At 41.9% G+C, this 21,375-nt stretch overlaps 1 protein-coding gene across 1 annotated transcript; it reads left to right on the plus strand.

The window, feature by feature from the left end:
* Nucleotides 1-4,196: 4,196 nt before the first annotated feature.
* LOC105311456 (olfactory receptor 56-like) lies at nucleotides 4,197-8,439 on the plus strand. The gene is made up of 2 exons (XM_011387444.2): nucleotides 4,197-4,260; nucleotides 7,571-8,439. The coding sequence occupies exons 1-2, from the start codon at nucleotides 4,197-4,199 to the stop codon at nucleotides 8,437-8,439; spliced, it is 933 nt and encodes a 310-aa protein (XP_011385746.2).
* The last annotated feature ends 12,936 nt before the right edge of the window (nucleotides 8,440-21,375 follow it).

Consider the following 21,375-nt stretch of genomic DNA (forward strand, 5'->3'; position numbering starts at 1 on the left):
GCATGATGACTTTGAGAGTAGTGTACCGTTTTGATTACCTTTTCATTTCCTTTTGTATATATTTTAAATGGTATTTTCTTAGTATATGCCATAGGAATTATAATTCCTATCCTAAATTTATAATAGTCTAGTTTAAATTAATACAAATTAAGCTTTTATAGCATGCAGAAACACTTCTCCTCCATAGCTCCGTCCCTATTTATGTCGTTGTTGCCACAAATATTACATCTTTATTCACTGTGTGCCAATTTACATAGGTTTATAATTATTAATGCATTTATCTTTTAAATCACATAGTAAATAAAGTTACAAACCAAAAAGAAAATAATACTGACTCTTATATTTACCTGTGTTACTTTTACCAGAACTTTTTACTTCTTCATATGGTTTTAAGTTACTGTTTAGTGTCCTTTCATTTCAGCCTCAGTGACTCTCATTTCTTGTAGAGTAGGTTTACTAACAATAAACTCCTTCAACCTTTGTTTGGCTAGGTGTGTCTTAATTTCTCCTTCGCTTTGAAGAATAGTTTTGCCAGATATAGAATTCTTAGCTGACAGGTTTTTTTTCTTTCAAGGGTAAGCCCACTCCTTTCTGATCTCCATGGTTTCTAATAAGAAGTCTGCTGTTAACTCCACTGAGTCCATGTACATGATGAGTTATTTCTCTCACATGGCTTCAAGAGTCTCTCTTTGTCATTGGCTTCTAAAAATCTATAATGTGTCTTTGTATGGACCTTTTTTCTTTATCTGTGCTACTTGGAGTTCATTGAACTTACATATGTTGATTCATATCTTTTATCAAATTTGAACAGTTTTCAAGAACTGTTTCTCTTTCCTTTTTTAAACAACTATTTCTTTAAATATTCTTACTGTATACCTTTCTATCCTCTTTCTTGAATTTCCAAATGCCTATGTTGCTATGCTTGACGGTGTCTTACAGATCTCATAGGTTCTGTTTATTATTACTAACTCTTTCTTTCTGCTCTATGGATGTGATCATCTGAATTGACCTATCATCAAGTTCCCTGATATTTTTTCTCTGTCTTCTTAAATCTGCTACTGATAACCTCTACTGAAATTTAAATTTCAGTTATTGTACTTTAAGCTCCAGAATTTCTGTTCGAATTCTTTTTGTAATTTTTATCTATTACTGATATTCTGTATTTTTTCATGTATGGTTCTCCTAGTTTCCTTTAGCTCTTTGATCATGGTGACTTTAGCTGTTTCAGAATATTTAAATCAGTTGACTTAAAGTCTTTTTCTGATAAGGTCAAGAACTGTTTCTGTTTATTCTGTGAATGAATCAAACTTTCTTAACTTTTTCTTGTTTTCTAATTTTTTGTTGAAAACTGGACATTTTGAATATTACAATGTGCTAACTCTGTAAAAACAGCATTTGTTTCTGTGGCTTACTATAGGCCTTAGTTATTTCTTTAGTGAGTTTTATAAATTATTTTTGTCAAGTCTCTTTTTGTCTCAGCTTTCAGGCTTTAGAGAGAATGGAGGGCAGTGACACTAGTAACTACAATTCTTAGAACCTATAACTGGCAGATGATTTTAGGTCACCCAATTTAATTCTCACAACAAATATTTTGTAATGAACATCATTATTCCCATTTTACAGATGAGGAAACTGGGATTCATATTGTCCCCTTACCCAAGGTCAAGCCTAAATAAGATTCCCACCCAGCTCTGTCTGACTTCAAGGTTGAGAATTGGAGTGATGCTGCCTTTATTCTGGAAAATTCCTAGTATGAGAGAAACTTAACTGGGTGGGAGCTGACAGGACAGTATGTAGGAAGTGGTCAGTGCCAGAGAGAGATGACCTCTTGGTTATGGCCTGGTATTTGTTGAATCCTTGATCTCGTGGAGACTACATTAAGTTCCAATGGAAAGGAGCTCTGAGGTCAGAAAAGTCAGTGTGACTTTGAATGGGAGCCTCCTCATTTAACCAGGTAAAGGGAAGAGGCAGAAGGATGCCAAAGGATGACAGTCTGGAAGACTCTGGAAGATGTCTCATTGGCTTTGTTTACACACATGATTTAGAAGACACTCCTAAGGTGGACAACAACACAAACAAAAGCCAATATTTGTCACGCTTTGTTGGAATGGAAGAAGAGCAGCTTCTCCCCAGGTCGAACTATAGAAACTCTCCCCAGTTTTTTCTCCCCTCCCCACGGGAGACAGTTAGTAGGCACATGTGTGATGAGCAGAGAACTTTTCAGGAGGCTTCTTTCCCTGGGAGGTTTAATTGTCAGAGACTAGGGACAGAGTTGTGGCAGAGGAAGAGTCTCAAAGGATTTGTGAAAAAGAAGCAGCTGGAGGGAAAACAATGGTTAGCACTGAAGAGTGGCTGGGAATAAAACCTTTGAGCTGAGGGCTGGACCTGGCCCAGCGAGGAGTTTCTTCCACAGGCACAAGGCTGTGTGCTGCTCCCAGAAAGAAGCCTTCTCCTCCTGATCTAGCCCATGCCTCCCTCACTTCTCTATTGGATGAGGGATGTTTGGTAGCTCTGTGCTATAATTTTTGTTTCTGGAAGGCATATTAGTAACTATTTGAGAATTTAACAGGGTTTTAGCATAAGGCTCTCTCTTCCATGTTCCTTCTTTCAGAATCTGTCTTTTCCCCATTGTAGCCAATGCATTTCACACATCTTTGCACAGCCACCACCACAAAAGACATCAGGTATTTTCCTGTGTGTGGGTGGGGAGTGCCCCACACACCTCTATCAACTCCTATTTTCACAGGACAGGAGGAGAGTCTGGAGGAATTCTGACCACACGAGTTTTTCTTTCTCCTGGAAATTTCTCTTCTCTACCTTTCTTAGGTCACTCCTGCTCCATTTTCAGGCCTGTTTCTTTCAGGGGATGGAGGTGACCCAGTTCCCCTTGGCTGAGAGAGACCCCGTTGCAGAGCCCTCTGAGTGATGAGAGCAGCCTACCACCCCCCACCCCTCCCACTCCCCACCCCAAGCAGTAGAGTCTTTTCACCAGGACACATGGCTCCAGATTGAGATCTGCCCTTCTGACTCCCCAGCCCTTCTTGACGTCACTGATTACATGGTTTCAGGTAAGGTTCTTCCTCTCTGTGTCTTACATTTCCTCTCTCTGTGATCAAATGCTTAAAAAGTTTGTTCACCCCACAACTCTCCCTGCCTTTCTCCTGCTTACAATTTCTCTTGAGGTGGAGAACTCTTGTGCACTGAGATTTGGTTTCTAAAAAATTGTATTTTTCTCCTAATTCTTTGTTATGTGAATAGAACTAGAGAAGACCCTAGGGTTGTTCCATCCGAACTGCCATTTGACAGCTTGGGAGACGGAGACCCAGAGAGAGGAAATGACTTGTTCAGGGTCTCAACACAGGTTTTAGGAAGAGTGAGCACTATTTTGTCTTTTCAAGTCTAGGGAAGATGGGACAATGGCTTTCTCCTCTAATTCTTTGTTCTGTGGATAGAACTAGAGAAGACCCAAGAACTGCACCCCTAAACTGCCTCCCTCGGGGTACTGGGAGAGTTGTCTGTCCCTGATGAATGATATCTGGCTGTTAGATTTTGAAACACAATGGCAAAGTCCTCACCTTCCCAACCACCCACCACCTGTACCTATATTTCTAACCCTTGGAAACAAGTTTTTGCTTGCTGCTTCCCACCATCTCATGTATTTTTTCTGTTTGGATGTTCTCTCTTATATCCCTTCCTCTTGGAGGATGGTCAGGGCTCTGATATTATTTGGCAGAACATACTTTGGTGTGTCTGCTCTCTTCTTTTCCAACCCTGCAGTTTCCTTTCTCTTCAAGAAAGCTGTCCCATGGGTCTGACTTCTCCCCTCTCTGCCACAGGGATCTCCGAAAAAACTCCCAGGTACACCTCTGCAGGAGTCTGTCACACACAGCCTGAGGCTCTTGCAAGTGTGATCTGAGGGTAGCAGGAAGGCCTTTCTTCCTTAAATATCTCCTGCTCTTGCCCAACTGAAGCTGCAGTGTCATAGCTACCTGGTAATGCTTTGTTAGGAGACATTCACATCTCAATCGGTAGCAAGGGCTTAGATTACATTGGAGTGGGGCCTCCTACAGAAGCAGAGATTAGTTCATTTGATCAATTGATTAAAAGGCATTTATTGAAACTTAATCCATGCGTCAGGTAAGAATTAGGGTAAAGAGTGTCCAAATTCCCTTTCAACTTGAAGATTCTGATTTCCAATGCACTTAAAAAAAAAGTCCCTTCACTTTTATGTTTGTCCTGCCACCACTTTGTCACCAGCATAACAAGCAATGAAGGTTGAGGACATCATAATAGCTGCCACTGTGTACTAGGCACTTACTATAGGCCAGGCACCAGAGTAGGGGCTTACACATATATTATCTTATTTTATCCTCATAGCTGCCATAGATGATGATACCGGGGCTTGGAATGGTTAAGGAATCTGCCCGAGGTCACACGGCTGGTGGCCATCACCTGCTTGGACCATCACAGCTGCTTCCTAGCCATTTTTTTTCCTACCCTGCCCACTTCACACAGGTGGCCCTTCTCTGCCTGTGCCTTGTGCCATCCATGCCGACGTCTTCCTCCTGATCCTTCTCTCCTGGCATCGGAGTGCTCCTTTCTCACTATGTCTCCGTCCTATTATTTATTGCATTGTGTCTTTGTTTTCTTATTTTCCATCTCTTTGGGGGAAATAACAGCTCTGATAATCTGAGATTTTTCCTCTTTATTTTTCTCCATCTTATCACACTTCTTTATCTTCACTTCTTTTCCTGGACATTTTCCCTCTACCCCTTTTGTCTGTAACCTTCCTCTCTTGGTCTATTATCAAAGTTTCTCCTCATTCTTCTCCTTTCTGGTCTCTCACTCTCTTTCTCTTATGACTCCTTGCATTTTGTGCTGTCACTCTATGAGAGGGGCTATCATTTTCTGGGAGGGGCTTCTCAATGTGCTCTTACATGCTGTGACTGCAGCGTCTGTGGCCAGATGGCTTTGGCAACAAAGAGATCACCCACAACACCCAGAGGTGACAGAGAATAATATCCAATCGATGTTACTTTTCTCTAAAAAATACATCAAAATGTGAATTTCTTTTACTTTTTCAAAATTTTCTAAATTGTTGCTTGTTTTATGTATTTAAGAATGTTATGCTACAAAGCAAGCTTAAAGTAAAAGGTTCTTCCAGAAACATCAGTTATCGGTTCACGACAATCTGCACTTAATTTCAAGGAATACGTGAACACGTTCTTGTTGTCAAAATTTCAAATATTACAGGTCAAACTAGAGTCCCTCTTTGACCAGAATCCCTAGCCAATCCTAACCCTTTCTCCACAGACAAAACCACTGCTACCAGGCTCTGGGGCCCTCAGTATTTCATGTGCACTTACGTCTCCTATTCTTGCCTCCCCACTTAATATTACCAAACTTTACTCTAACTTGATGGGTAAAAAGTTACTAGTGAAATTTCTCTAGTTACTAGTGAAATTAACCATCTTATAATGTTTATTAGGATTTTATCTTCTGAGAATTACTGCTCATTTTATTCATCACTTTTCTTATTGATTTGTGAGTATTCTTTACATATTTTAAATATGAAAAATGATAATGATCCTTTTTGAGTACTAGGCATTTTTAAATGTTATATTATGAATTTTTATTACTATACATGATATATTCATATCATGTTCATTTTTTGTGCCTTATTTAATGAGATCATTCCTACTCCAAGGACATAAACACATTCTCCTATATTTTCTTCCAATAATGTTATGAGTTTCTCCATTTAGTTTTTCAATCTGCCAGGAATTTTTTACGTTTGTGAAACGATTTTTTTTCTAAACAGATGAGCAATTGTCCCAATGTTTTCTCAGAGATAAAAAATTTTAGTGTTTAAATCACATTGTAAATTTTCATCCTCATATGGGTGTGATTCTGGATGTATTCTGTTGTCTTGGTCAGTTTCCTTCTTCCTTCACCAACACCGGACCCTTTATATTTTGATAACTAATGAGTCAGTTTTATTTTTTCTCTGAACTGTTGTCCATTGTTTAAATTGTTTAACTTTTTCAAAATTATTTTGGCTATTCGTTCAGCAAATATTTACAAGTACCTACAACATGCTATGCATGCATGTTGATTCTCACTTGGTCAGTTTCCATGGCAAAGCCAATCGAGTATCACATCGACATTATGTTTATGTATTTTTAAAATGTATGTTATTACCTCACAAAGAGTAAATTTCAAGAGGCACAAAATCATACTATTAAGACTCTCCACTATACCCTAGATCTCAGCAATCTGAGTCTTCTGATTCTTTCCTCTGAGTCACTGTTTCTTCATGTCTTCTTTTATGTCTTTCAGATATTCTATTATTGTTAGCATTAGGGTTCTTTCCCAGGAACTTTACAGGTTTTGTAGCAATTGTGAATAAGATAGACGGATTTTTTTTCCATTACTTTTACTAATTAGTTAGCGATATTATATGAGAAAGCTACCAGTTTGGGTAATGATATGTATATTGAATAACTTTGCTTTAAAAATTAAATTACATTGCTACATTCCTTAGAGGAAATGTGTAAAATACAAAGAAATTGGGAAGACATAATTTTTAATCCACTACCTAGAAGAAAGCACACTTAATATCAGTCTATAAAATACATAAATATATAAATTCTTGCTCAATATCTTTTAAAACATCATAAATATCTCATTAACCACATGTTATTTTATTATGTGATTATGCCATAACTTTCTTAGTTTTTCCTTTGCGTTGGGCATTTAGTTTCTCATTTACTAAGTTTCTTAGGAAATACTTAAAGCTTTCACATCTGAAAAGAACAAAATTAATAAACTTCTCTCTGTCTGTTTCCTAACTTGTGAAATGGGGATAATGATCCATCTTTCAGGGCAGTTATGAGGAGTGACAGAGTGCTCATCGTGGTGCCTGGCACGTGAGAAATGCTCAAGCAGTGTCAGCTGTTATCACTTCTAAACTACTAGGCATCGCTTGTTATAACCTTCAATTTTACCATCACCATATAAGATGGTATTGTTATCCCAATTCAAGATAAGAAAATGGAGTTCTGAAAGGTCATCTAGGTACCCAGTTCACACAGTCGGTAAATGTCTTTGCTGCTTTAGTACTTCTTTCTGAAAAAGCTGGTCCTCAGGTGAGGCTGACCCAGAACTTGGTAGAGAAGCGACTATGAGGCGCAGAGACTAGCTCCTGGCAGATGCAGAGCAGTGTCCACTTTAGCAGTCAATACTTCAAGTTTGCTTTTCAACAACGTGCATACAGTCCTAGAAGTTAAAGCAACAACAAGAACAGTTTGCATCTTTGTTACAGATTATTTATGTAAAAGATGCCAGGCCTTTTTATTCTAAACCAATGATCATTTAAAGAGGGCAACACATTTGGTAAAGTCATAATATCCTCATTACCATGGCACTAAACACAACCCTCCTGCTTCCAGATCCCACTGCCCTCTGGCACATCCCTCTGCAGGAACAATGGCCTGGGCAGGAAACCAGACTCTCATCTCTCACTTTGTCCTCCTGGGCCTCTTCACACACACGCCCCTGCACCTCCTCCTCTTCTCCATCATTATGGTCATGTTTCTGGTGGCTCTTTCTGGCAACGGGCTCATGATCCTTGTCATCAATGTGGACTCCTGCCTGCACAGCCCCATGTACTTCTTCCTCAGCTGGCTGTCACTCATGGACCTCATGCTCATCTCCACCATCGTGCCACGGATGGCCACCGACTTCCTGCTGGGCCGTGGCTCCATCTCCTTCACAGGCTGTGGGCTCCAGATCCTTTTCTTTGTCACCCTCCTGGGGGATGAGTGCTTCCTGCTGGCCTTCATGGCCTATGACCGCTACGTGGCCATCAGCAACCCACTGAGGTACTCAGTGGTCATGAACCGCCGTGTCTGCTGGCTCATGGTGGGAGGGTCCTGGCTCTTTGGCCTGGTGGATGGGCTGATCCAGGCTGTCTTCACCTTGAGTTTCCCCTACTGTGGCTCCCAGGAGATCGACCACTTTTTCTGTGATATCCCTGCTGTGCTCAAGCTGGCCTGTGCTGACACTTCCCTCTATGAGACAATGATATATGTCTGCTGTGTCCTCATGCTTCTCCTGCCCTTCTCTGTCATCTCCACCTCCTACCTGCGGATCCTGGTGGCTGTACTTCGTATGCACTCTGCCAAAGGTCGGCGAAAGGCCTTTGCTACATGCTCCTCCCACATGACCGTGGTCACTCTCTTCTTTGGGGCTGCCATGATCACCTACATGCAGCCCCAGATCTACCACTCCTCCAAGCAGGCCAAGGTGGTCTCTACCTTCTATACCATGATCACCCCTATGCTCAACCCACTTATCTACAGCCTGAGGAACAAGGAAGTGACTGGGGCTCTCAGGAAACTCATGGGGAGGTGTCCCCGTAGTGGGGAGCAAGGCTAATGTGGGCCTGCAGATGTGGGCTCCAGATGTGGGCTCCAGAGTTAGAAACCTGGATTAGCCAAATGTGTGCTTTGATTAGAGAAGAAACGTATGTGCCCTACTGAAAATAAGTCATTCTCTGACCAGAGTTAATCACATTAGTAAATCAATCTGTCATGTCCATGCTGAGTGTGGGCAATGTGGAAGGAAGGCTGAGTGTTTGAGCTTACAAAATATTTAAGATACACAGCCTGTATCCCACAGCTGCTGGGAGAGTCGGTGACAGGTCTCAGCTGTGACCCTCTCTCAGAATTGTCCATGACTGAGATATGCAATTTGCCTGAGGTCCTGCTTTGCCTTGAGGGGATGCTGAATCCCACGACTGGTCAATGGATGGTATAAAGTTCTGGCCACCTTGCCTCAGTTTCCTTGAAGGGCCATCCCAGTTTCAGGGCTCCTCGCAGGATCATCTGAGGCATACAGGCAATTTCTCCGAGTCTAATTTTGCTTCCTTAATTCCCTTTCCCCACCATAGTTTAATTCTGAGAGCACTGTCCAATAAACCTCCTGCATGCACAGCCTGTCTTAGTCTGCTTTTAGGAAACCTGATCTATGACACACAGAAACTCAGGAATGATGGTAAGTTAAAGTAGACTTCACTAAATATGGTCATATATATGTACTCAGGGTAAGGTGTGGACCCCAAGAAGGGCCCTAATGCATGGGTGATGTCAGGGAGAGATCAGAAAAGGCATCATGGAGACGCCTAAGACAGGTTTAATGAAGGAGTTGCATTCAAATGTCCACAGGTCAAGATAGTAGGTATGAGGGGAGCTAGTTGATGGGGACAATAGTGGATGGAACACTGACTCCTCAACTCAAGTCACTGCTCTTCTCCACACAGGATAGGTGAGCACTGAGTTGGGAAGGAGATTAAGTAAAAGTTGGGTATAGGCTGGAGGAGCAACCATGAACAGGTCCTGGAAACCCAGGCAGCACTAAGTCCTGGGCAGGGCGAAGGAGAGGAGTGGGACGTGTGCACTGCAGAATCCCAGACATCAGAACAAGGGCATCAACGTGTGTTCAACCTCTCTGTGATGGCCACTAAGATGACCCTAAGGTCCCCACCTCCATTTCGATCCCAGGGACAGCCCCAGGAAACCCCCCTCTCTGGAGTTGTCTCAAGAGCTTTGAGTTCTGAGAATTTCTTGCTCCTGTGAGTTTTATTGTCCTCCATCTCAACCTTGACCAGAGTGGGAAGTACTGAAAAGTGGAGAAAGCTGAATGGAAGAGTGTTCTCACGCTACACACTGCTCTGGCCCGGCTGTGAGTAGGTTCTGCAAGGGAGAAAGAGACACATGGGAAGAGTTAGGTGGGACCTAGCAAAAACCCTTCCACTGTTTCTGCCTTCCCTGTATTTCCACTCAAGGAAGCAAATAACAAAATAACAAGATAAAACTGATAGAATCATTCATTCTCAGGACTTGGTTTAAATAGAAAAAGCTGAAGTGTGATGATAATTTGAATGGCCTACATTTGAGAGAAGAAAATGTTACAGATGTGAACTTAATATCAAACTTATAGACATTACCTCCTAGCTGCCTTTTGGAGAGCTTAGTGGTGCTTTGAAGGCCAGGACTGGGAGATACAGGAAGACACCACATTTAGTTGGGTAGGTACCACAGGATCCCTAAGTGTGCCTGGAGTCTTTTCCAGGGAGCTTAGAAAAGGCTTTAACTCAGGCCAGCCAAAGCTACATGGAGCATAGTTAGTTATAGGTTCAGCCTACGCTTGAAAATCAAGGAGATTTTTGCTCCAGCTGGCCAGGTTTCCATGTCTCTCATTTCTCTTTTCTCACCCAATGTTTCATCAGAAAGTTGCACTCCCTTTAACATATCACTAAAGCTGTCACATCCCAAGCAGAAGAGTTATCACTCTTGATGAATCCTGAGTGGTGTTTTTGCAATAACGAGACAGGTAAGGTTTGTGTTTATCATAGAAGACCATATGTAATTGTGAATTTGTTTGGGTATTCATAAACCTTTACACCAAAAGGGTTCCTTCTGTTGTGGCATCTGTGACATGGAGTGATGGGCAAAGCCAAGTCTTTTCCCTTTGCCACTCTCACTGTCCTGAATCTCTCCAGGCCACAGCCAACTTCTGCTACAGTCTGAGGGTTGGCAGTGTGGGCTTGGCAGAAAGAGAATCAGAGAGGATACTCAGAGAGAGAGGTGTCTGGTCTCAGTGTTTGACTCTAGTAGAAAAGGAAGAGTAGAAATGCCCATGGTGGGGATGGTATGGAATTGAATGATGATATTTTTTTCAATTATAGTTGACATACAATATTGTATTAGTTTCAAATGTACAACACAGTGATTAGACATTTATATAACTTACGAAGTGATCATTCTGATAAATTCAGTACTCATCTGACACCATACGTAGTTATTACCATACTACTTACTCTATTCCCCATGCTATACTCTACATCCCCATGACTATTTTGTGACTACCAATTTGTACCTCTTAATACTCTCTCCCCTTCACACTTCCCCTACTCCATCCCCAATGGGAGTGATGATTTGTTAAAAGATGAGGACATCTGACTTCTGAATCAAGATGTCGTAGTATATTCATGCATCATAAATCTCTCTCCTCAAAACATAAAGCAATCCAGGATAAAATATAAAAAGAGAAAACAAAGAAGAAGCAACTGGTTTCAGATACAAGAAATTTTGTGGAATAGAAACAATAGAGAAGTGCTAGTAGTGAGCAGGGCTGAAAACCTAGGCTTGGAAATGCCCTGGGTGGAAGGAAGTTCCATTCTGCAGGGTGAAGGACTCTACAAGATCCATGAAAGACAAGGGCAGGAACCAGGCTTTGGGGCTGGAGTAGGGCTACATATCCAAACCGCCCAAAATAAGAAACTGAAAAACCTGTGGCCAAGTGCCCCCTGGGGCTCCAGCCCAGGTGAGCTGAAGGCCTGGGGAGGCATAGATGGAGCCCAGAGACGCTCTGCCACAGTGCCAAAACCACTTGGCGCAACCTTGAGTTCTCACTGTAAAACCTACTTCAGAATGTGGTACCCAGATACCTGGAAAGAAGTAATCACCAACCACTGAGCAGAGCAGGAAGGTGGGCGAACATTTTTGCAAGGGGACATGCATGAGAGAGACAAAAATAACAAAATAAAAAATTTACATCTCCCCCTCAAAGGAGCCTGAAAACAAACAAAAACCAAAACATAAGCCAAATCAACACTGTAATTCAGTCAAGATGAAATTAATATTGTAGAAGAATTAGACAAAGAATTTAAAATAGTATGTTGAAGATATATGAAGGGACAAGTGAAAGTGGATCTCCTCCCAAAATAGAATACAAAATAGTAAAGAAAAATAGTCAGAAATGAACTCTGAATGATGACAGCAGGAAACAACCAATGAAAAACATGGGAGATAAATACTGCATTAAATGTTAACAAGCAATAGTTGGGATAAAATGTAGACAGGAGACAGCTTAAGAGAAAATTGGTAAATTGAAAGCTAATACCCAGGAATTCTCAGAATTAAGCAGAAAGAGGCACAGCTTACAAAAATACGAAGAACAGGTTAAGAATCCAGAATGTAGAACGAGAGGCTTCTAATCAGCCCAATAAGAGTTCTAACAGGGGGAACGGAGGCAATGGAGGGGGAAGAATTGGCATTTGAAGAGAAAATTCCTGCGAATTGAAGAAAAACCCAAGTTCTCAGAATCAAAATGTTTTCTGAATTCTGGACAGGATAAATAAATAAATATAAAGCCACACTCAGATCCACTGCAGCCATCAAGGATAAAGAGACAACCAGAAAAGCAGCCAGAAAAGAAAGAAGGCTTAACAATCAATGGTTGGCAGTCAACTTCCTCAGATTCCTCATCGTGCCAGTCAAGAGCAGAAGAGAGCAGGTGGCATCTGTGGAAAGAAACTTACCTGCAAGTTTTAATTTAGTCACATTGGCATTTCAAAAGGAAAAAAATAGGCATTTTCAGACAAATAGAAGCAGAGAGGGTGTTCATTGCCCACAGATTTCCACAGAAGGATGGGCTCCAGTATGAAAAAATAGAACACAGAGAGAATATAAATCAGAGATGCAGGGACCTCAGTTATTGCTAAAATATATCTGGAAGTATAATTAGCTACAGATATTTTTAAATTCCATAACTTTGTGTTTAAGAAAGAATAAAACAAAATTCCCAAACAACAAAAGCCACTCGGCATAGTCAGGAAGAAGAGAGAAGTGCTGATTTAAGTTGAGTGTTGTAGGAGATGCCTTCGGTGCCCCACCCACAGGCTATATGTGAGCTGAAGGTGTACAGCATGATTTACTTCTATATGTAGTGAGACGATTACTGCAATAAGTTTAGTTAACATCCATTGTCTTATGTAGATACAAAAGAAATAGAAAAAATATTTTTTCTTGTTATGAGAAATCTTAGGAGTTCTTTCACAAATGCCATCAGCAGTGGGATAGTCACATGTATTGTTGCTAAGAGACTTAATATACAGGCAATGGCAGGGCCATGTGTGAAAATAGAACTCCACTCTCCCCCTGCAGCAACCTGCCAGGAAATCAACCCTTCTGTCTACAACAAATACCTCAGGAAGCCAGCCCGCTCAATGTCAGACTTGTAGGAAGTCAGAGTGCTCATTTTAGTAACAAGCTAGGGAACTAAACAATAATTTCTGGAGCAATAGGCCATACACGTGAAGCTTCCTTTTCTTTCACTCTAAAGTTTTCCCATTGCTCTGCCTGTCTTGAGTCTTTGGCAAAATGCCAGTGGCAGTGGCTGACTCTCCTGCTAGAGCAAACTCTGAATAAATGTGCTTTGGTTTTCTCGTTTGGCTAGTCTTCGTTTATTTCTATGGTACTGAGTCACTATTTGTTAAAGGAATAAGAAATCATCAATGATCAAGTACATAAAGGTATACGACATCAACAGAGTACAAGGTTCATAGAATACCTGGCCAGGTCCTACTTCATGTCATTCATTAGATGTTCACTCTGACACTCAGTGGCAATCACGTTCTCTTCCAGCCCCTATGGGTGAGGTGAGGGTGAAGACCCCTAAGGGAAGTGTAGGCAGATGTGTCAGAAGATTTCCTTCACTTAGGTGGGAATCTGGGGTATTTTTCAGAGCCAGGGCTATGGGGAATGAACTTTGTCCTGAAGCCAATTTATTAATGTTGGCTTCCTCCTTGGTGTGGAGCTTCTATCTATTCTCTGAGCTCATTATGAGCTGAGTTGGGTGTCCTGAGACATCTGCTCTGCAACTAGAGGCACAAATCCGGGACATGAGCTCATTGTCAGTTTTATGAGAAACAGAAGAATGTCTTAGACGCTCAGTCCTATAAATTTTCATTCGAAGCCATGGAATTGGAGGACTGTATGTAAGACACTTTCCCAGGTTTCCACTTGCTCTTGCGTTGTCCGGAGAATTAGATCTTTGCACACTTCTTGAGTCTGACCTCTCTTCTGAGATCTGCAGGGTGAAGCAGAAGGTGAACTATTCAAAGCTGAATGGGGGTGGTAGGTACTGAAGGGGGCAAGGGAGGACCTGACAGATGAGGGACTAAAGGTGACCCGGAAGTGAGAAAAGTTGGTCTGAGTTTATGCTTCAGTTTAGTGAGTGTCAGACTGGACACAGAGAGACCACTTTCTGATAAGTGAAAACTTCAACTCTGGAAACCAGGAAGATGGTAATTCTAGTTTTCTAAAGCAAAATCGTAATCTGCGGTAGGCCATTCTTCTTTCTCTGGACTGAGTTCCATAGCTGGCAGGCAGAGCTGTTGTGCCCATGGCACCTGGTGTTCATGGCTGTGTTCCATTCCTGCGTGTGCTTTATCATAGAACATACCCCTTTGGTGGCATGTCTCCATATCTCACTATGTCCTAGGATTTCTCTATCTGCTGCCATGGTATCTGACATCACAGTATTCACACCATTGCCCAGACAGGAATAGAGTTGTGCACACAGATTGCCTTAGTCCAGTACTTATTAACCCAATACCCCATCTGAATCACCTGGAAGCTTTTAAAAAACCCTGTCAGATGGGTCCACTTCCAGACCTAGTGACCCAATGTACACATGCCAGACCCAAGCTCACTGTACTACACCCTCCGCAGGGCTCCAGGCGCGCTGTGGGGGCCTCTCCCTCCTCTCCATATGAGTCTCCGGTGCCACTGGCCAGCCCCACCCAGGGCCTTCTACTGTGCCCTCTGGGGCTCCTGGGGAGGCAGCAGGCAGGTGGGTAGGCACCACTGGGTGCCTCCGGCCCAGGACCAGAGCTCCAGCACGACTACAGGACAGACAGCCTCCTTGGGTGCAGCCCGTCTCCCTGAAGCGCAAGAACCTTGTCTGCAAACTCCAAGTCCCAGCGCGGAGCCGGCATTTCTCCAGTAGGAGGCGCCCTCCTGCAGGGACAGTAGAGTCCAGGGGCAGGGACCCAGGGCGGGGATGTGGTTACTCCTCCTTGGGGCTAGAGCTGCGCCCAGAGCTTGGGGGTCTGAGGGCTTAGTCCTCTGCCTGGGGCTGACGCTGCATCTTAGACATAGGTTGGTAGTCTCACAGGCGGAGAGGTTTATGTATTTATTTATGGGAGATTAGGTGGAGAGTGATGCATCAAGAGGCTTCCAGGGGCCAGGTACCATGGGAAACTCCCTAATGCTTCTGGTCCAATGTCCTCTGTCTTGTTGGGAGAGAACCGATGAGCAGGACAGCAGGCATATGAAGAATCTGGGTGCTCCACTCTCCCTATTTCATTTCTTCCGATTTTCTAGGTAGGAGTCTGGACTTCATTCTCAATTTAATCTTTGATTTTTTTTTTTGCAGTTTGAATATTCTCTGAGGTTCCTTGATCCCTGCATATTTTGCTATCTGACATTAATTTGAGAAAATTCTCTGTCATTATTGCTTCAAATATTTCTTCTGTTCCTTTCTCTCTTCTCTGGGTATTCTCGTTACACATATGTTACATCCTTTGGGGTTGACTCACAGTTCTTAGATTTTATGGGGTTTTTTTTCTGTCTTTATTCTTTTTATTTTTCAGTTTTCAAAGTTCCTATTGACATACCCTCAAGTTCAGAGATTGTCTCTTCAGCTGGGCCCAGTCTACTGAGACCAGAAAAAGCGTTCTTCTTTTCTGTTGCAGTGGTTTTGAACTTTGGTGTTTCTTTTTGATTCTTAGAATTTCTGTCTCTCTGCTTACAGTGCCCATCTGTTCTTGAATGCTGTCTACTTTTTCCATTACAGCCCTTAACATCTTAATCATAGTTGTTTTAAATTCCTGGCCTGATAATTCCAACATCCCTGCTGGTTCTGAGTCTAGTTCTGATCCTTGCCCTGTCTCCTCAAACTGTTTTTTTACCTTTTGGTATGCCTCACAACTTTTTGTTGAAAGCCAGACTGATGTACTTGGGCAAAAGAAACTACTGTAAATAGGCCTTTGGTGATGTGGCTTTAAGGCATGGGGGTGGGGAAGCATTCTAGGTCTCAGTCTTTTTGTGAGCCTGTGCCAAGGGCTATGAACATTGCAAGTGCTGCCCAGTGTTTTCCCACCCCTGGATGGGACAAGATGGTAGAGGGGATGGAGTTAGGCAGTTCCTTTCTTCCTGATTGGTTAGGCTCTGGCAAAATTTTCTCTTGAGAGCAGGCCTTGCGAAGAACAGAATGGTCTGGTGTATTTTAAAAATGCTCATTTTCTCCTCCCCCTGCTAGACTTAGGAGGGAGTTTTTCTTGGCTCTTCACTCTCAGGACCTGGTAGAATTTCAACTCCATTCTCTCTAGTTAGAGCAGACATAAGCACTAATGGTTGAACTCGAGGAGGACCTGAGGGTGAGGTGAGCAGGGCCCTGGGACATTTGGAGCATCAGGTAAAACTTGCCTTCCCCCAGGCCCGGCCATAACAGGTTTTGTTGGCATGCACATATGAGTGTGGAGCGAGGATGGAGTATCGTAGGGGATGGGTATAAGAGGGATCTCTGCTTTGTTTTGGCAAGTCTACAAAGGTAGATCTCGCATGCCCTTCTCTCTGTCCTTTTCACATGTCATAGTCTGGAAGGAGGGCAGAATTCTTGTCGCCCTTTTATAGTGATAGCCCAAGTACAAGCCCAGTGACTGCCACAGAGGAAGAAATACAAATGTTGAACAAATGTTGCCTCAAGTGCAATACCAGTGTTAGCATAGATTAGAACTGAAAAATACCTTGAAAAACTTGAAATAGAACTGAGAATATTCATGATCTCAGTGCCAGGACAACACTGTCAGAATCTCCTGCCAAAGGCCACAAATGATTGAACAAGTTGGGTGTACTGCTCATCACAGGAAGAACTTACTCAGCGGGGCTGTAAGAGGGCGTGAGAAAGACTTACGTGGGATGCAGATTCTTGTTAGTGATTCTCAGGAGTGTTGAGGGAAGCAGGACTTTGCTCGACATTGCCTGCTATTGGGAAGCAGGAACGATTCCATGACGGGATATCAGAATGAGTCCTATCCAGAAGGACAGCAAGGCTAGGGCTTACCTGGTTAAGAGCAGCAGTAACTCATGTTGGTCGGGAGAGGGGTACTGGGTATTCTGTGGTGTGCACAATGGCCTTGCTTTTGTCTCAGCTCAGACAGGATTATGGAATATCTTGCTTTTTCCTCACTTCATCCCAGTATCAGAGTGGCCTGAAGTTGGTGTTCTGTGAAATGGTTCCTGGTCCACAGGAGAACACCAAAGCTGAGTTGTGAGCTGACTGATGGTGACAGGCCATTTGTGAGTCGTCAAAGGCTGCTTTTCTGTGTCCTAGTATTTCTTGGTAATGAATGTGAAAATAATCATTTACTATTTAGAAAATAAACAAACCTCTTTACTTACCATGTTCCAAAATAAAGAATAAGGAGTTAAAAGTAAGCAAGTAAACCGAGGTGTATGTTCACCTTCAACGGACAGGGCAAAGATCTTTCTAAATTTAATAATTAAAAAAGAAATCTCAAAGATTGATATTTGAATACAATATATAATATCTGTTTATAAAGATATTCACGTGTAAAACAAATAAATGACAAATTGGTAAATACTATCAACTTTTGACCGAAAGACAGAAACTGATTAACATCCTCACTATATTAGGAGATCTATGTATTTGTGTTTTTACAAACATTCTGAGAAGGAGTCTATGGTACAAAAAGGCTTAAGACCCCTACTGTGGTGCAGTGGTCCCTTCCTGGCTGTCCCCTAGTCACCTACCAGCCTTAAATGCTTTTATGTGGGTCCCCACTGAGGGCTTGCAATTTAATTGTTCTAGGGTAGGGCCAAGGCAAGTTTTAAAAGATACATAGGTGATTCTGATAGGAAGCTAAAATTTGGAACCATTGCTTGCAATGACCTCTTGCTACCCCCTCCCCTCAAATCTGGGGGCAGGCAGAGTAAATTGAGATGATACACTGGCTTAACTGGGAAAGCAGCAGAGTGTTTGTATAGCCCCAGCATGTTGTCCACAAACTTGAGAAAGGCGCATAAGGATTCTCTGGGTCTTGATTAATGGGTCTCTTCAGGCTGACCATGCTAAAAAGTCATCCAGGTTGCTTGTTGATGGAGCAGGTTTTGGGGTTTACTTCTAGAGGTTCTGATTTAGTACATTGGGTGTGGGCTTGGGAAGTCACTTTCCCAAAAGCTGCTGGGGAGATAGCAGTGCAGGTGAGCCAGCCACACCTGGAGACACTTGCATTCCAAGGTTGGCTAAGGCCCCTACCCTCTGCAAAGCCAGCCCTAGTGCCTCCTACTCACTTAGCACCTCTCACTTTCACACCTAGAAGCCCCAGTTTCTCTCATGGCCCCCATGCTGTTATCCAGAGAACTTTTTGTTGCTTTGGGGTGGGAGATGGGGCACTTAGAGGAAGAGCCCCATTTACCACCTTTCAAACTTCTAGTAAGACTAAGGAAGGTACAAAGTCAAATTTTTATGTACTCTGACCTCTCCTCAGCCCACTCAAGTAGCTTCTTGTCCATGGCCTCCAGCCCTTTCAATCTCCTTTCCAGCTCTGTGCTCAGTGTCGAATGAAAAATAATATCAACTAGGTGTTTTGTCATCGAAAAGATTTATTTGAGAAAAAGAAAGTCTTGAAACTCAGTGCATGCAAACATGGCAAGCCACATGTACACTCCGGCCTATGTGCCAAGATGCAGGAGTATTTATAGAAAGGGAAAAGAAGAAGAGTTCGGAGAAACATGACGTAGTGAGAGATGTCTCAAGATCTCTCCCTTTGATACAACAATAAGCTGAACATCTAAAACTCAACAAAAAACACTCAAAACTGCACACCAGCATGTCTGAGCATGGGATCTGCGCATAAGAGCTACTACGGGTCAGAACCCTGAGTGTTGGGTGGTGGACTGGGAGAAATAAAGAAGCTGCCTCTCGCGGCTGGAGGAGGAGAAGGAGGGGAGAAGGTATGGAATGTTACCTGAACAGCCCTGCCTGAGAGAGCTGGGACCCTCATGCAGCCGGTAGCAGGACCCAGTCATCAGGACAGATAGCAAAGAAGTGGGGACAACAGAGAAGCAGGACGACAGAGAAACAACAGTTGATTTTTACCAGCCACAGTTGCAAAACTGAGGCTGAGCCACAGGCCTCAACCCCCAACCCAGAGGGCCCCACCCCCATATCCTCTGAAACTGAATACCGCAGAACCCCAGTGGGATCTGAGCAAATGCTACTGAAACTGTCACTAAAACTGACAGGGATTGAGACTGAGGGTAACGAGTGTGATTAAACATCTATATAAACAAAAGGTATTATTAAGGCTTTATATAAAGCAGGGATCCAAGAGGCTTAGATGCCACCTACTGGAAACCAAAAGAAAAACACCTTCTTTGCAACAGGCTAAGAGAGACCTTTGTATAATAAATCTTCCTTCTGGAAAAAAAGCAGAATACACTTTCATTGACCCAGGTGGAGAAATAGTCCATTAAACACCATGAACAACCAAGATGACAAGGCATCTCAGAAAGAAAGAGAAAAATCTCCAGAAAATAAGTTTACAGACATAGAAATATGCTACTTAAATAACAGAGAATTCAGGATGGTACTGCTGAAAAATTCAATGAGATCCAAAACAAATCATATCAACAATTTCAGGAAATGAAAAAACAACTAGATGAGCAGAATGAGTTCTTTAGCAAGGAGATTGAAACCCTCAGAGAGAACACAATAGACCTTCTGGAGATAAAGAACACACTGCAAGAGTTGAAATATCAAGCTTGGAAAATAAAGTTGACCAAATGGAGGAAAGAATCAGTGATATCGAAGACAGAAATCTAGAAATAAATCAGAAGGAAGAACAGAGAAACTGAAGAATAAAAAATAATGAAAGAGAAATATAAGAACTAACTGATGCCATCAAAGCAGGAAACATAAGAATAATGAACATTATCGAAGGCGAGGTAAAGGAGCAGAGACTAGAAAGCATTTTTGGACAAATAGTGGATGAGAATATCCCAAATCTAAGGAATGAGCTGGAACTTGGAATTCAAGAAGTCAACAGAACACCCAATTATCTCAACTCAAAAAAGTCTTCACCAAGACACATTGTATTAAAGTTATCAAAAATCAATGACAAAGACGGAATTCTAAGGGCAGCCAGGGAAAAGAAGCTGGTAACCTATAAAGGAAAACCCATTAGATTATCGTCGGTCTTCTCAGCACAAACCTTACAAGCCAGAAAGGAGTGGAATCAAATAATCAAAATATTAAATGAAAGGAACTACCAGCCAAGAATAATGTATCCAGCTAAACTCTTCTTTAGATATGAAAGAGAAAGAAAGACCTTTCCAGATATACAAAAATTGAGAGAATTCTCCACTACGAGACCTGCATTAGGAGAAACACTGAAAGGGGTCAGTTCACCTAAAACAAAATGACCAAAAAAACCCACAAAAAACCATAATTAGGAGTAAGGTGACTAGCAGGCTCATGGAAGCAGAGGAGTGCAATCCTTACTAAGAACAGGGCATTATAAGCTTAAATAGTAAGAAGAGAATTGCTATAGCAAGATAGAAATGAATGTTCAGCATACATAGGAACAAATTGAGATAAGAATGACTGAAAAGTGCAAGATTCAAAGATCTAAATTCGCAAAGGGGAACAGAGATAAGACATGGGCAGAAGAAAATGGATGATTGTGTATGGATGATTGTGTATGTACCATTTATAATGGTAATCATATGCCAAAGATTCAGAACTGAAGTATATAACATATATATATATATATATATATATATATATAAACTATCCTTTACATATTTATAATGGTAATCATATGCCAAAGATTCAGAACTGAAGTATATAACATAAAACAAACACCAAAGGCAAAACCCACAAAAGCCAACCAAAATAAAGAAAACAGAAACACAAGAACAAGGAAGCAATGGAAACACCGAGCTACCAGAAATCAAAAGATAAAGTGACTATATGAAGACCTCATATTTCAATAGTCATCTTAAATGTAAATGGACTGAACTCACCAATAAAAAGGCACAGAGTTGCAGAATGGATCAAAACAAAAAAACAAAAAAATCTCCACCATATGCTGCCTTCAGGAGACATATCTCAGCTCCAAAGACAAATATAGACTCAGAGTGAAAGGGTGGAAAATTATATTTCAAGCAAATGGCATTCAGAGAAAAGTGGGAGTAGTGGTACTAATATCAGATGAAATAGACTTCCAAATAAAAAAGGTAAAGAAAGATACTGAGAGACACTTCATAATGACAAAGGGAATCATGCACCAAGAGGACATAACACTTATTAATATCTATGCTCCCAATCAGGGAGCCTTGAAATATATAAAGCAATTAACAATATAACTAAAGGGAGAAACAGACCAAAACACTATCGTAGTAGGGGAACTAAATACTGCACTGTTAGATATGGACAGAT

This window comes from Pteropus vampyrus, unplaced genomic scaffold (genome assembly GCF_000151845.1).
Source record: "Pteropus vampyrus isolate Shadow unplaced genomic scaffold, Pvam_2.0 Scaffold1000004104, whole genome shotgun sequence".
NCBI classification, from domain to species: domain Eukaryota; kingdom Metazoa; phylum Chordata; class Mammalia; order Chiroptera; family Pteropodidae; genus Pteropus; species Pteropus vampyrus.